We start from the raw sequence: 13984 nt of genomic DNA, 5'->3' as shown, positions 1-13984 counted from the left end.
AGTACTGTACGTAAGTACAAAGTCGAGTAACTTGGATATTTCACAGCTTTTGTGGTCACGAGTTGACACACTATTTAAACGTTTTGTAGGTGTTACATTGACTAGATGGTCCACCAAAAACTAGCTAAATAGCTCAAATTAGCTCAATGCAAAACTGACAACAATCATTCTGCATACTAGCTACTTTAACTTTCATTTGATGTTACTTATTTATTTTTCCATAAATATAATTTAGATTCAAGAACTTTTACTTGAAGTCTTTAGAATGCATTTAGATTATGGTATTGCTACTTTTACTTAAATAGGGTTAGGGTTAGGGTTAACCCTTCCACCACTGAGCATTTCTACACAGTCTGTTGATCAAATACAATTTATTTAATTTCAAAGGAAATTGTTATGCCAGAGATTGCGACAAAAATGTATAGTATAATGGAAAAAACGGTAACAACCAGTGGGTTCTCTGTCATGGTCACACACAGATAACATAGGCTATTAAATATTAGTGAAATATACAAAATATCTAAAAGTGGAGTTAATTGCGAAAAACAGTGCATAATGCAATAAAAACAAGACAAGTTAAGTACAAGAGAAAACTGAAGGAGACAATGAGTGTTAATTGGCCGTGATACTGAAGGTAGTAAAAAATAAGTTATATTGCACCTGATAATAAACATACTGTGATGTTGATGAAGGTTCTAAGTCATCCAGGTCATGGTAAATCTAGATGGTGTATCTTAGGCCACTGGACTTGGTTCAGTTTTTTTGAAGTTTTCTCACCTCTCATCCAAGGGGCTTCTTCAGTTCTTCAGAATATATGAAAGACAAATAAAAGTTAAATTTACATATTGATTAAAAAAATCTATCAAAGATGTATGGTTGACTGCCAGGGTAAAGTCATACAAGATTACACATCATTTTGTTCTTCGTTATGTAATAAAAACACCTCTAGATCCACATCAATGCTTAAAATAATCTTTATTTACAGAAGAAATCAGGATAATAAGAAAAATTTAAAAATTCAACTGACATTTTTGTATACACATTGAAAACTTTCTGTCATAACTAAAGAAGAATACTCACATCATACTGTATTTTTAATTGACCAATTGCCAATGGTGGCATGGAATTAAGTATATTTGCTCTGTACATGAGTACAATTTGAGATACTTGTACATTACTCTGAACTTTTGGTTGAACAAAACAAACATTGTGAAGTTTTCTCTTTGGGCTCTGGGTAATTGTGATGGCATTTCTCACTATTTTCAGAATCTTTACAAACCAAAAATTTAAATTGATGAATGAAATCAAAAACTTAGATTAATCCAGACTCCTACCGATGAAATTTCATATTGCTATTCAAAAGCATCTCATACACATAATATAAAAATAAAATCATCTATAAATTGGCATTTCGGTGAGATAAATGGAAGATGTTTGTAGACACTTTTTTTCTTGTTGCACTCGCAGATTTTTCTTTCTTTGACTTATTACAAACAATAAAAGGTTCTGTTCACTGTTTTAACTTATTTTTAGAGAGGCATTATCTTATGCTGCTTTTACATTAATGCATGACTAATGACAATCTAATAATTGTTTGTATATTAACATCAACAGAAGGCATTTTTCTGCACTTGAGTACTTCAAGTTCTCGATTACACTTCGATACTTTTACCTTTATTTGTAACAGAATATTTTGACAGCATGATATCAGTACTATTACATCAATGAAGGATCTGAGCACTTATTCCACCACTGCACAGTGCAGGTGAACTCAGTGACACCTACGTTTTGCCTACGTTTATCAACCTGTCCACATTTAAACAGGGTGAAGCAGCACAGGCCTGTAGTGAGGCACGTCCTCCCCCTATAGCCCAAGAACGGAAACACAGCTGATCCTCCTGTTGTGTGCCCCACCAGGAACAAAAATGCACACGTCACTGTGTCATTCCACAACCACAACAGCAGTTATGGCTGATCATTGTAGAGTTTAGATATTGTTCCTTCTATTCAGTTGCGTCTTTTCAGATTTTGACAGATTTTTTTATTGTGACATTTCATGGAGCACTCTTTTTTTTTTGCACTATTCTCAAGTCATCTCTAAAAACGTCATTTACATTCAGCTTCAATGAGTTGGTGAAGTTAATTTAGTCAATAAAATCATGTAAATGACATAAAAATGTGCCCTCTCTGACTCAAGCAACAGGAAGCGTTACATCAGTACACAGTCTAAACGCATACAACGTGCACGGATCACGTGGGTTCGACGCCCCTGCTCAAGCGCCAATCGGCGCCTTCCACTGCTTGTTGATGGGCGCTGATTGGCTGACGTGGACGAGCGCAGCGCCCAGCTACGTTAAATGGTTTTCCCCTGTACCATACAAAGGTAATGCATACTCATCCCCCGGTCAGTTAAGTTCACGGTCGGGGCGGACGCACACTGTCATGGAGCAGAATCACAAACAAGACGGGCAGAGCGACGTGTTCGCCGGCTTCAAAACGGCCTTTAAGTCGTTCGCCACAGAGGCGATTCACGTCGGCCAGGAGCCGGAGCAGTGGAAGTCAATGGCTGTGGTGCCGCCGATTTCTCTGTCCACCACGTTCAAGCAGCACGCACCAGGAAACCACTCCGTAAGTAGCCTCCCGGCGTGCCTTGGTTATTTAAAGCAGGGGGTGAGGGGGTAAGAGTGTGCGCACGTGCCTCAGTCAAGACAATTTTATAATCATATTGGTGTATTCCGCGAGGAACGAAGTGGGCTGCAGATCAATATTCAGCGGATGGGTTTCTGGTTGGAGATGGCAGACGAAAACCGTCCCGATATCTTGTGTCAGAGTGTATTTATATGATGTATGTGAACCAGTCTGGTGCTCTGTGGAAATACGTGTGAAGTAAAATAACGGAAGAACACAAAGAGAAGGAGTCACCGTATGGTAAACTTGTGTAATCTTCATGAAGCGACGTCTCGAAGTTCGAGTCCCTCTAGATCCCCTTCAGATCTAAATGTAATATTTCAACGGTCATTAGAACAGTATAGCCTGTTCGTACAGATGGTTATCGGGGGTCTGCATATTGTCCTGTAATGTATTGTCATTGGAAAGACACAGATCAGTACTACTCAAAATTATTCGGGGATATTTCATTGTTTCACTTCACTTCAACTGTTTATTTCGTCGACATCTGAACTTTTATGTGTTGTATGAATATGTATGGTCCCCACAAATAATGAGGCACGTTTATTAGACTTTTATTGCCCACAGTATCCCTTACTAGTTTTGAGTGCTGTATATACAAATGGGTCATTCCTACCAACTCACCTATGTACTCCCAGTAAATGTAATGGATTTCCTGGGGGGAAAACATTGTTAAGTTTGATTACATTTATGTGACACTGCAAAGTTGTGAATTTTTTAGAAATTTTGCCCTCGGTCTGTTTCAAGCCAGTCCAGTGAAAAAAGCCAATTGTTGAGGCTTTAAACAGACACAAAGAATCGTAAAAAAAAAAAAAAATATGAAATTCAGTTCTGAGGGGCCAAACTTGACTAAAAAGGAGTTTGAATCAGAATCAGAAATTCTTTAACGTCCTGCAGAATATTAGTGTTTAGTATTAGGGGAGTGTTTTTGCAAGACCCCATGAATTTAATAGACGTTTTGGAAGTTGCCATGGAATGACCCAAATACTCACAGATACGTACAATACAGGACTGTACAGGCGGTATGTAATAAATGTAACCTGTGTGTGTGTCATAAGCCTGTACCAACTGTCAAACTAATGACCACCTATGTGGGTGCTCGTCTGCCTCATCAGTCGAATTTGGAATTGGAGCACTCAATTGTTCCTCCCTTGTGCAAATACACCCAAGGCCATACTGAGAAGACCGGACTATGACCATGCTGTGGGGGATAGATATTCAGTTTTTTTGCCACACATTATTAGAGTTTAAACAAGGCTGTTGGCACTTTTCCTCCAAGCAAGGTTGACTTTTACAACTCTCATTTGTCTCTATCAGTGATCAGATCACAGGTCTTTAATTGCCATGTTTCCACAATCTCACACAGATACCCAATAAAATTACTGATTGATAGACCAGGTCACCGAGGCACAATGAAGGATTGTCTTTAATGTTTCCCTGTTTTTTAAGACTAACCACGAGGCATATGTGCAGCATTAAGAGCGAAAAATGCATCCTCAATGAAATTACCAGACTAAAAAGAAATCCCCCAACCCACTATCACACTCACGCTGATCTCCTGACCTCTTTTGACCTTTTTTTTTTTTTTTTTTGTAAATCCTTGATACTGAGCTTACAACGCCTCTACTTCAATTTGAATAAAGTTTGTTAACAACATTTCACCTTTTTTAAAACGGTTTCAGCTGCTTGTTCAGCTGTGAAATACCAGTAAACTAGAGCAGCAATGTTAAGCTGATCCACCATCTGCTTTTCCCCTGTATATTTACACATGGTTATGTTTGCGGATAGTCTGCACAAACCCAAACTCAAGGCTGTTTGAGCTCCATGTGTGACTGAAGGCAGCAGCCTCCAGTGGTCACTTACTCAAACATGGCTTGTATTAATGATACATGTGCGGAAAACAAACAAACCTCCATTTGAATTGCTTAACACTTCATGACCCAAAAACTGGTTTACATATAAACTAGTGGGTCTGTCTCATATTAACAGCAAGACAGTGTGTGACTGTACACACTTGCAGCCATCACAGTGAGGTCATATAATCAGTGTCTGAAGTTACTGAGTATGGCCTTCTTTTCTCACCTTTGACTTGTTATTTTCAGTGGTATGACCGGTTCTCACAGTTTTAAGTCCTGTGCACAAACTTGCTTATTAACAGATTATCAAACAAAAGACACTCATGTTGCTCTTTGTGAGAGAGGCAAGCTGATACAGGTACAGATTTGTTGTTGAACCCTGGGTGCTGCCATCCAGCTGGGTTTTTAAGGTTATAAAGAAGTTATGATGCCCTGAAGGAATATTGTGTACTCTAGTGCAGCTGGGGGTAAAACATCAAATGTATCAACTTGCACTTTTGTTTGGGGCAACCCGCTTCTTGTTGTTTGAACACAGTACATACTTATAAAAGCCTTATAACCATGTCTTTATGTAGGGGTTTGAATACAGCCGGAGTGGGAACCCCACAAGAAACTGTCTTGAGAAGGCTGTGGCTGCTTTGGATGGAGCAAAGTATTGTAAGTAACACTGCTAACAGCAGACAACAGCTGCATTTGGCAGTTACTTTGGTGATATGCCGACTTCGATTCTTGCATATCGCACAAATTAAAATACGTAAAGTGACTGAAGTGAAGTGGGAATATCACAAATATTTTTTGACTGTTTTAACAGACACTCACATAATCATAGCACCCATATTCTAGAGAGACAGTAGACTTATTAATGACATTGTATTTAACAAATTAGGTCATCAATGGATACATTATATACAAAAATGCAGCTTCAGTTTCTAAAACGGTCTCAGTGACTTCCCTGCTTTTCCCCTGCAGGCCTCGCTCTCGCCTCTGGGCTGGCAGCTACAGTGACCATCACTCACATGCTGAAGGCCGGCGATGGAATCGTCTGCATGGATGATGTTTATGGAGGTATGACTCCATTTGTAACTTGGAAGAAAAAAAAAAATATTGCAACAACTTTATTCACTAGCACAAAATGGCACTTTGTGAGTATTTGTCTCTTTTCAATTGCTAGGCACAAACCGCTACTTCCAAAAGATTGCCAGAGAGCTTGGCCTGGAGGTGTCTTTTGCTGACTGTACAAAACTGGAGGAGCTGAAGGCCGCTTTGAAGGCCAACACTAAAGTGAGTCAAGGATACCAGAAAAAAGTGTTCCTTGTGTGCTGTTGTGTTGTGTGGCCTCCATCCCAATAGATTTGTTTATTCTGTCTCTAAAATGATCAAAAGACAAGCTTCAGAGCTGATTTTGCTAGATAGTTGCGTAATCAGATGCATCATTTTGGCAAACTAAAAACAGTCATTGTGAATCAGCAAATTGTGTGTTGACTGTTGTTTGCCACACCTTTTCCCATATCACTCCTCTACTCTGCTACAATCAAATATCCACATCTCTTTCTTGGTGTAGCTGGTGTGGATCGAGACCCCCACCAACCCCACTATGAAGGTCGTCGACATCAGGGCCTGCTCTGAGTTGGTCCACGAACAGAACAAAGACATCGTGGTGGTCGTAGACAATACCTTCATGTCTGCCTATTTCCAGGTCAGAGTAACAGATGTGCACTTCACGCTCTCTTGATTTTGAAATGGCGCTTTAATCATTTCCTGCACTCGAACCCCTGCTCAAGCAGAAACTTGGTTACTGATTAACTCCTGTGTACTCTCGCTCCTTAGCGCCCCCTGTCGTTGGGAGCCGATATCTGCATGTATTCAGCCACCAAATACATGAACGGTAGGTTGAGTACTTTTTCTCATTTTACAAAAGCAAGATTTAGTCTGATTAGATGTAGCCTTATTCACTGTTTACAAGAACACGTCAGAGTGGTGAAAGATAAACCGTGGGCAGTTTGTGAAGAAGTTTTTTGAGGATCTGTAGCCTGTAATTTTCACCAAGCATGTTATAATTAGAGGGTTCATGGCATTGAGAGCAGGGCTTGATCTGCCTCAGCATTTAAATCAAACATTTATTGTGAAAGGAAAAACAGCATCTGTAGACATGCAAAGCTAAAACATGCTCATGTTTACCAATCTAATCTTTACTTATATAAATAATCCGTGCCGTTTTGTTTTGACTTTATTCTTAACATTACAAACCTAATTTGAAAAATGATCAGATTTACTTCATAAAATTTACACACAAATATTTTGTGTTAATGGTGTATTATTTTTCTTAAGTGAATTAGTCTCTGTCACTGGTATGTTTTTATTTACAAAGCCATTCAGTTTCCTATTTACTCATCTTCTCATCAAACTAATCAGCCTGTCTTTTATTCCTGCATTTTATTTGACAGGTCACAGTGATGTGGTGATGGGTCTGGTCTCTGTCAACCGGGAAGATCTGTACGAGCGACTGAAGTTTCTGCAAAATGGTGAGTTGACTAGTAAAACTTCAGGTCCACCAATCAGTAGACTAGTACTTGAGCGTCGACAGAAAGTCACCAAATATCAAGATGATTGATTTATGGTTTAAGTCATTTATTATCCGAGAGGCCACCAAATGTTTGTTAGCCGCAGTTTAACCAGCATATTGAAGGACACACCTCTCAGAAAGCAAACCGCTCCACTGTTGTGTGTTCCTACTCTGCCACTCTCAGTATTTGGTGGCCTGGTTATTTCTACCTGACCTACATTCACTCATTAAACAACCAAACCATGCTCCTGGTGCCAAAGATCCTTCTCAGGAGAAGTATTTGTTGCTGCGTTTGCCTGATCTGGGTTTTTATGCGGCTTTGTGACCTTTCTGATCTCTTGCCTCGCTTCAGCCCTGGGCGGTGTACCCTCCCCCTTTGACTGCTACCTCTGCAACCGCGGCCTGAAGACGCTACACCTTAGGATGGAGCGACACTTCAAAAACGGCATGGCTGCTGCAAAGTTTCTGGAGGCTGATCCGAGAGTGGAGCGAGTCATCTTCCCAGGTGATCTATCAGCACTGTAGCAATACAACCATAACCATTGTTATATAACCCTGATCATTCACTGCTCATATCATACCGGCTTATTGTTGAGACAGGCCTGTTATGGCTCACAGCCACATTTCAAAACAAACAAGTCCCTGCGATTACTTTTAATTCCACGTTGGATGAAGAACATTACACTTTGCTCTACATTTTGCATGTAGTTGAGGCCTTCTCCTCTCCTTAAACACATTAACTCCAGCTCATTGTCTCTGTTGACATATGCAGCCACACCGTAGGTCTACATCTGCAGGAATTTGAACAGCATTTAACCAAAGATGCAAACAGGCTGCGTGAGGAAACCTTTTTACCTTTTAATTTGAAATCAACATCGGTGTCATCAAACCTACACACTGTCCATGAAATGACACAACTCAGTTTGTCCCTGCTTTAGTGAAGTGGATACATCCTGTGATCACCACCTGACTTCATTTTTTCATGTTTTCTCTCACTTTACTTAGGCTTGCCCTCTCACCCTCAGCATGAGGTGATGAAGAGACAGTGCACTGGATGTCCGGGGATGATCACCTTCTACATCAAGGGGAAACTCGAGCATGCCACCGCCTTCCTCAGTAACCTCAAAGTAATTTGGCAGTAAATTGAAATGTATTGTTGGTTGTTAGTGGGTAATGTCGGTAATATCAGTATGGAGGGGCTTTTCATTAGCCTGATGGGACAACTGAAAAAACTAGGGGTACAACAAGGGTACAACAACGCAATATCTAAGGAATGCACTGTTTAAATTTTATGATCACATAAAATACTCTCAAAGATTGTTTTTAAATTGGTCCATTTGTCCCAAGAGCCTCATGTTGTATTTTGGCAGCCTCTGCATGCTAACTGCTGGTACATTTTTGAAAATGATCCTAATCAAAAAGTGAACCCACATTTTGAGTGGTTTCTCTCTCGTTTTTTTATGTGAGCTAATTTTTCACTTCCTCCTATTTAAATGTGGTGAACACATAATTCATGTCCTGCTCTTTGTTTCACTTCCTGATCTGTCTCTTGTTCCACAGATTTTTGCAGTAGCTGAGAGTCTCGGTGGTTATGAAAGTTTAGCAGAACATCCGTAAGTATCCTTGCAGAATGATTCTCTTGATAGTGTGTTTGGTAACACTTTATAATAACCATGAATATAAATGGAAAAATGATAGCTAATTAAACGTAACTCAATAGTGATTTTACTGTTAAACAATTAAAGGCTTTATAAACCATTTATTAAGCTATTGTTGCTTGTAAAGTATGTCATTGTTAAAAGTCGAATAACTGCAATAACTATAACTTTACAAGTTACTAATGAGTACTATAAATGCATTGTTTTGGTATTCAACTACATTAAAAACCTTCAGTCACTGTAATCTCAGATGTAATGTAAGACATTACACCACAAGGGGGCAGCAGAGATCAAGGAAAAAACAAACTCCCTCTCAGACTTACATTTTAATTGACACTATTTATTTCCATTATGAAGTCAATGCCTCTGCTCTAATCTTTATTGAAACAGCAGGATGTTGTTCTGTGTTTGGCTCATACCGGAGTGGCCTCATCTTCTGTCATAATTTAGGGCGATTATGACTCATGCATCAGTGCCAGAGAAAGAGAGGAGCGTCCTGGGGATCAGCGACACACTGATCCGACTCTCTGTGGGACTGGAGGACGAGGCCGACATCATTGAGGACCTGGGGCAGGCGCTGGATGCTGCTGTAAGTAACATCCACAATACTCTGCATTATTTGAGTGCCAAACACTGCCATCTAGGTTTGTGGTCATGGAACTGTCAGTGTTGTCGACACTGAATTTGAACTCCGCCATACAGAAAATCTCGCAAAAGGGTTAGGGTTAGCGGTTTGTATTTAATGTGCAACCGTCTGACTACGGCAACATTGCTCACTCTACACTTAAAGGTTTGAGGTGAAGGGGACCCAGCAGACGCGTGACGAGCTAATGATTAATCAGAGTATGAAAGCACCAAGGACTCTGTGTGCTTAACTGGTCTATATCTAATCTCAGAATGGTGTGGGATATCACGTGTTGATATCACAACCTGATAGTAAAAAAGAAAACGAAAATACATGTGCATTCACAATATATTTTTATAAACGTCATCAAAAATAGAGTCGATGAGCTAATTTACAACAACCAGGGAACTGTTCCCAAGACAAGCTGCTTCTTGTTTACTACTAAAGCACAGTTCAGAGCACACAACCAACTTTATACTTGGTGCAGAAGGAGGCCCCGTCTGTCAAAATGAAGACAAATCTGGCCTGGACAAGAAGTGGCAATTATCTTGGGAATATTTAGGGGAGAGCCAGGCCAGGAAGAATTGCAGACCAGGATTGAGTTAGGTATGCAGTGGTTGTACAGAGCTGTGCTCTTTTGTAGAGGGCTGCGGCGTATCCACCCATCCCATAAACCCCAATTCTCCGGCTGCACGAGCAGATCCATCACACACTGTGAGGCTTCTGCATCTCTGCTTCAATCTGGGGTAAGACCCTATCAGTGCAGTACACTGGGGGATATTCCACCATTTGCACTTGCTCAGCAAATCCCTGAGAGTTTATATATTATGGCCACTCTCTTTTGTGTTACCCTATAGAGTGCTGCAGGAATGAATGCATTTTTGCAGTTCTGGTTCCCTCATCAGGAAGTCGGTGGGGTTTTTTAAATGGGTGAAATGAGGTCTGTGGTCAGCACAAGCTTAAGAGATTTTCATGTTGTGTTCTACAACCTAAAAGCTTGATTAAATACTCCACATATAAATTATAAAATGATTACATGTCTTTAAAAAGACAGTTGCTCACAAGTGGCTGAATGAGACTACAGAAGTTGTCTGGGACTCTAAACAGCATCACACTGAGCACAGATTCATCTACTTGTCTTTACAAGCCAGCTTAAGTGGAAACTTTTCTAGCCATCTACCTGTCATATATGAAGACTGATCAATTTATAGGGTTAGGGGTGAAGTGTCTATAGTATAGTGTAGTAAAAAGTACGACAGTCATGATATCAGGGTTAGGCAGATGGCCGAACATCTTTCCTGGATGATCAAAATGATATCACATGTATTACTGACATGATATCCGTATCAGTATCACTCTATTATATCAGAGTTGTTGTGAAAATGGAGGTATCACGACATCCCTCATAAGAAGCCTGGTAGTGGTGACAACAAGTCATGGAACCGCCGTGTAGTTTGTATGTTGCTTGTTCACTTTAGAAGATTGTCTGAACAAAAGTGTCTTAAACTTTTGTTTGCCACAGAGTGATTTAAATAATCATTTAATAAAAGATCCCACAGGGAATCAAGGTGATGATAACATGCGGATAAACCTACAGAAATACATCATCCTTGCTGCTCTCTTTCAAGTTCATTGCTTCAGCTTCACTTTCCGTCACCTCCGTGCACCGCTGCCTCTCAGATCTGGCTCTTCTCATCCAGACATCTGCACATCCATCCCTTTTTCTCTCTGTTCATACGGCTGCTGTCGACATCTGAAGTTTTATTACACCTCTGCATTTCTCTTGGCCCTGGCACAGCGGCACAGGTTTTCATTCATCATTGAATCATTGTTTTTCTTTCCAGGTTGTGGATGTGTGTTTTTTTTATATCCAGCATGAAGGGGTGGAAAGAATCTAATGAAAAAGCTAGAGTGCATCAGCTCAATCTGGCTCAGGAAGACCCACGCTGGTTTGAGATTTTAACACATTATAACTCTATTAACTGACCTCTAGTGTTCAGATGATTCGCCACCAGTTCCCACCTACTGGCTGCAGTACCATCAGAGGAGCCGTTTCAGCTCCCTCAAACCCCTTTTTGCCACCTCATGCAGCCATATCCTGCACTGCAGCCTGCACCTCCTCTCCTCAGGGTTCAGATAATGTCCCCGAGTCCCTCTGCCGCCCATGTGAAGCAAATGGAAATTAAATGGAGACAAATATCTCTAATGACTGTCTGTGGGCCCCGGAAGAGGCACCTCTTGATGGTTGAAGCGTTTAATTGGTTGGGACAGCAGGTCAGATTGGGGCAGGCAGTTGAATTTCAAGTCAAGTGTCTTCATCAGGGTTAGTTTAAACTCACACACTGGGCTCTTGGTTAATTATTTGGAAGTTATGAGTGGGTTGGAGCAGTTTACCATCTGTAGCTGTAAAATGGTTGGTCTGTTTTTGTGTGTGTGTGTGTGTGTTTTCTTGAACTGTTTTCTGCAGGGGGCTCTGTGTCTATCAGCTTTTCGTCCCGCCTTTACTGCACTCATCATCTAGCATGTTATTAACTGTAGCTTCATGCCTGCTGCTTCCTGGATGTGGACCGAACGAGTATTGATTTCACTCATCAAATTTTCTCTGCCTCTTGTCTGTTAAAAGCATCCAAAGAAGTGAAGTGTCCTCAGGAGCGTCCTCGAGGCAGATGAGGACCCGGAGGTACCCGAAGCCTTAAATCATCGCGGATCAACATACCTCTGTTCAGTGCACAAACAGAAGAGATTCACCTATCAGGGAACAACTTAAAGAAAAAAACATGCTTTCTATGAATCACTCTCATGCCTATTTTGCTATAACATCAGTTGTAATCTTATTTATCTTTTGCCGGTTTTGCTTTGTTTATATGTTTGTACGTGTTTTTGTTTTAATTCAGACTTTATTCAGTCAAGGCTGATATGAACTGTTTGAGCTTCTGGAAGAAAAACACCAAACATTTTCTGTATAATCTTGCTAAAAAAACAAAAAAAAAACCCTGTGCACTTCAGGCCGCATTCTAGTTTTGATGCACAAAACGGTCTCCAAATGGAAAGTTTTATATCACTGCCCCTTTAGTACATCTGCAGCTATAAGCTCCTAATTCTAACTCATATAGTATGTATTAATACATTCTAATCACTCTAACAGACTCATACAGAGAAAAGCTAATGCTGCCACCTGCTGTCCAAAAAATCAGCCATATTTCCTCCTCACTGCCATCTACTGCTTTGCCATTTAAATCATTTTTATATTAAGAATGTCTCGCTTCAAAAATGATGACTAGTAATGGTTAGACATGGCAAATAAACCCAAGAAAAAACTGTTTTGTTTGGCTCAAACTTGATATCATGCTTCAATAAATGTGAAGAAGAGGGGAGGATTCATTTTCCTCACAGTAATCAGGATATGTGCCAGTAACCGGGCAAGTGTTTGGGACTCATGCCTTATTTGGAGCAGCATTCCCCAGCAACGTTCAAGTTTTTTTCTTTTTATATATTAACAACGTACTCATGGACAAACTCAGAATAACATTTGATGTGTGGTCTTGAACTAGAGTCAAAGAATTTGGGTCGATGACAAAAGCAAAACGTCTCCCAGGGAAGCATTGTTTTATTTTACTGTGTTTCACTCAGGCACTCCCCTTTTCCTCCTCCTCCTCCTCCTGTAGTCACACATCACATCGCTGCTCGAGCACACTCTTCATTTGGGAAAGACCACTCAAGATCAATGTCATTTATGTAACCGACAAATCCATTAAAATCAGTTTGCAGTATAAGTCTCTGCGTCTCTCACTTCCTCTCAACCGCCCCGCTGTACAAACGCGAGTTCAGCATCAGTAACCGTAGCAAGTCGATCTGCCAAAACCAATTTAGCCCTGGTAGTGAAGGGCCTGCACACTGGGGTTTTAGCTGATGGATCAAATGAGGTAGTTGCTGTTCTAATGACTGAGCCATCAATAACATTTCCACAGGGAGACTTCAGGTTTCCATTCTCTCTCTGGAAGATTTTCTTTCCTGGGAATTTTTAATTTCTTGTAACCTAAGACCATGTAATGGGTTTTACACTTCTGAGGAGCTGCTGAATTCAGCCTTAGCAGCCACAGGCACCACCTTAGAGGGCTGAAACCTGTTCCTCTGAGGGCAAACTGCTCGTCGAATTGGAAACAGGATTAAAGCTATGCATTGAAAGTAGAGGTGCAACTGAAGGGTCTGAAATTCAGCTCTCAACCTTCCCTGCCTTGACTCAGATGGTGGGGTCTGAGTGTGTGGTTACACATCATCATTCAGTGCAGGTTCTCAGTATATCAGCCAGAGAACTCATCAGATGAGCCTTTAACGTCAAGAAAAGTCTCTGACGAGCATATAAACAGGAAGCATGGGAGATTATGATGTGGCTGTGTGGGCTTCTGGTGTTTTTTTTGTTTTTTTTTACAGATGTGACTATGAATTTCCATCCACTGTTGTTTAACTAGTGATAACAAACATTATTTAGCAAAGTATGAGGCAGAAGACTTCAGTATAAACACGAAGTGGCCGTTGTGGCGCCTAATGTCTGAATCGAACATGTTGCATCACGGTTAAAAAAATAAATAAACCA

General features: G+C 40.5%; 1 protein-coding gene across 1 annotated transcript; it reads left to right on the top strand.

Moving 5' to 3' along the window:
* Positions 1–2292: 2292 nt before the first annotated feature.
* Positions 2293–13163, top strand: cth (cystathionase (cystathionine gamma-lyase)). Its single transcript, XM_037115609.1, has 12 exons — positions 2293–2628; positions 5120–5201; positions 5514–5609; positions 5716–5825; positions 6106–6240; positions 6372–6429; positions 6989–7066; positions 7460–7612; positions 8113–8234; positions 8668–8720; positions 9216–9354; positions 12014–13163. The coding sequence occupies exons 1-12, from the start codon at positions 2308–2310 to the stop codon at positions 12026–12028; spliced, it is 1362 nt and encodes a 453-aa protein (XP_036971504.1). The 5' UTR covers positions 2293–2307; the 3' UTR covers positions 12029–13163.
* Positions 13164–13984: the final 821 nt, after the last annotated feature.

This window comes from Acanthopagrus latus, chromosome 11, assembly GCF_904848185.1.
Source record: "Acanthopagrus latus isolate v.2019 chromosome 11, fAcaLat1.1, whole genome shotgun sequence".
Classification (NCBI taxonomy): Eukaryota; Metazoa; Chordata; class Actinopteri; order Spariformes; family Sparidae; genus Acanthopagrus; species Acanthopagrus latus.
The sequence above is the reverse complement of the archived record's forward strand: the minus strand, read 5'-3'. Positions and strand labels throughout refer to the sequence as shown.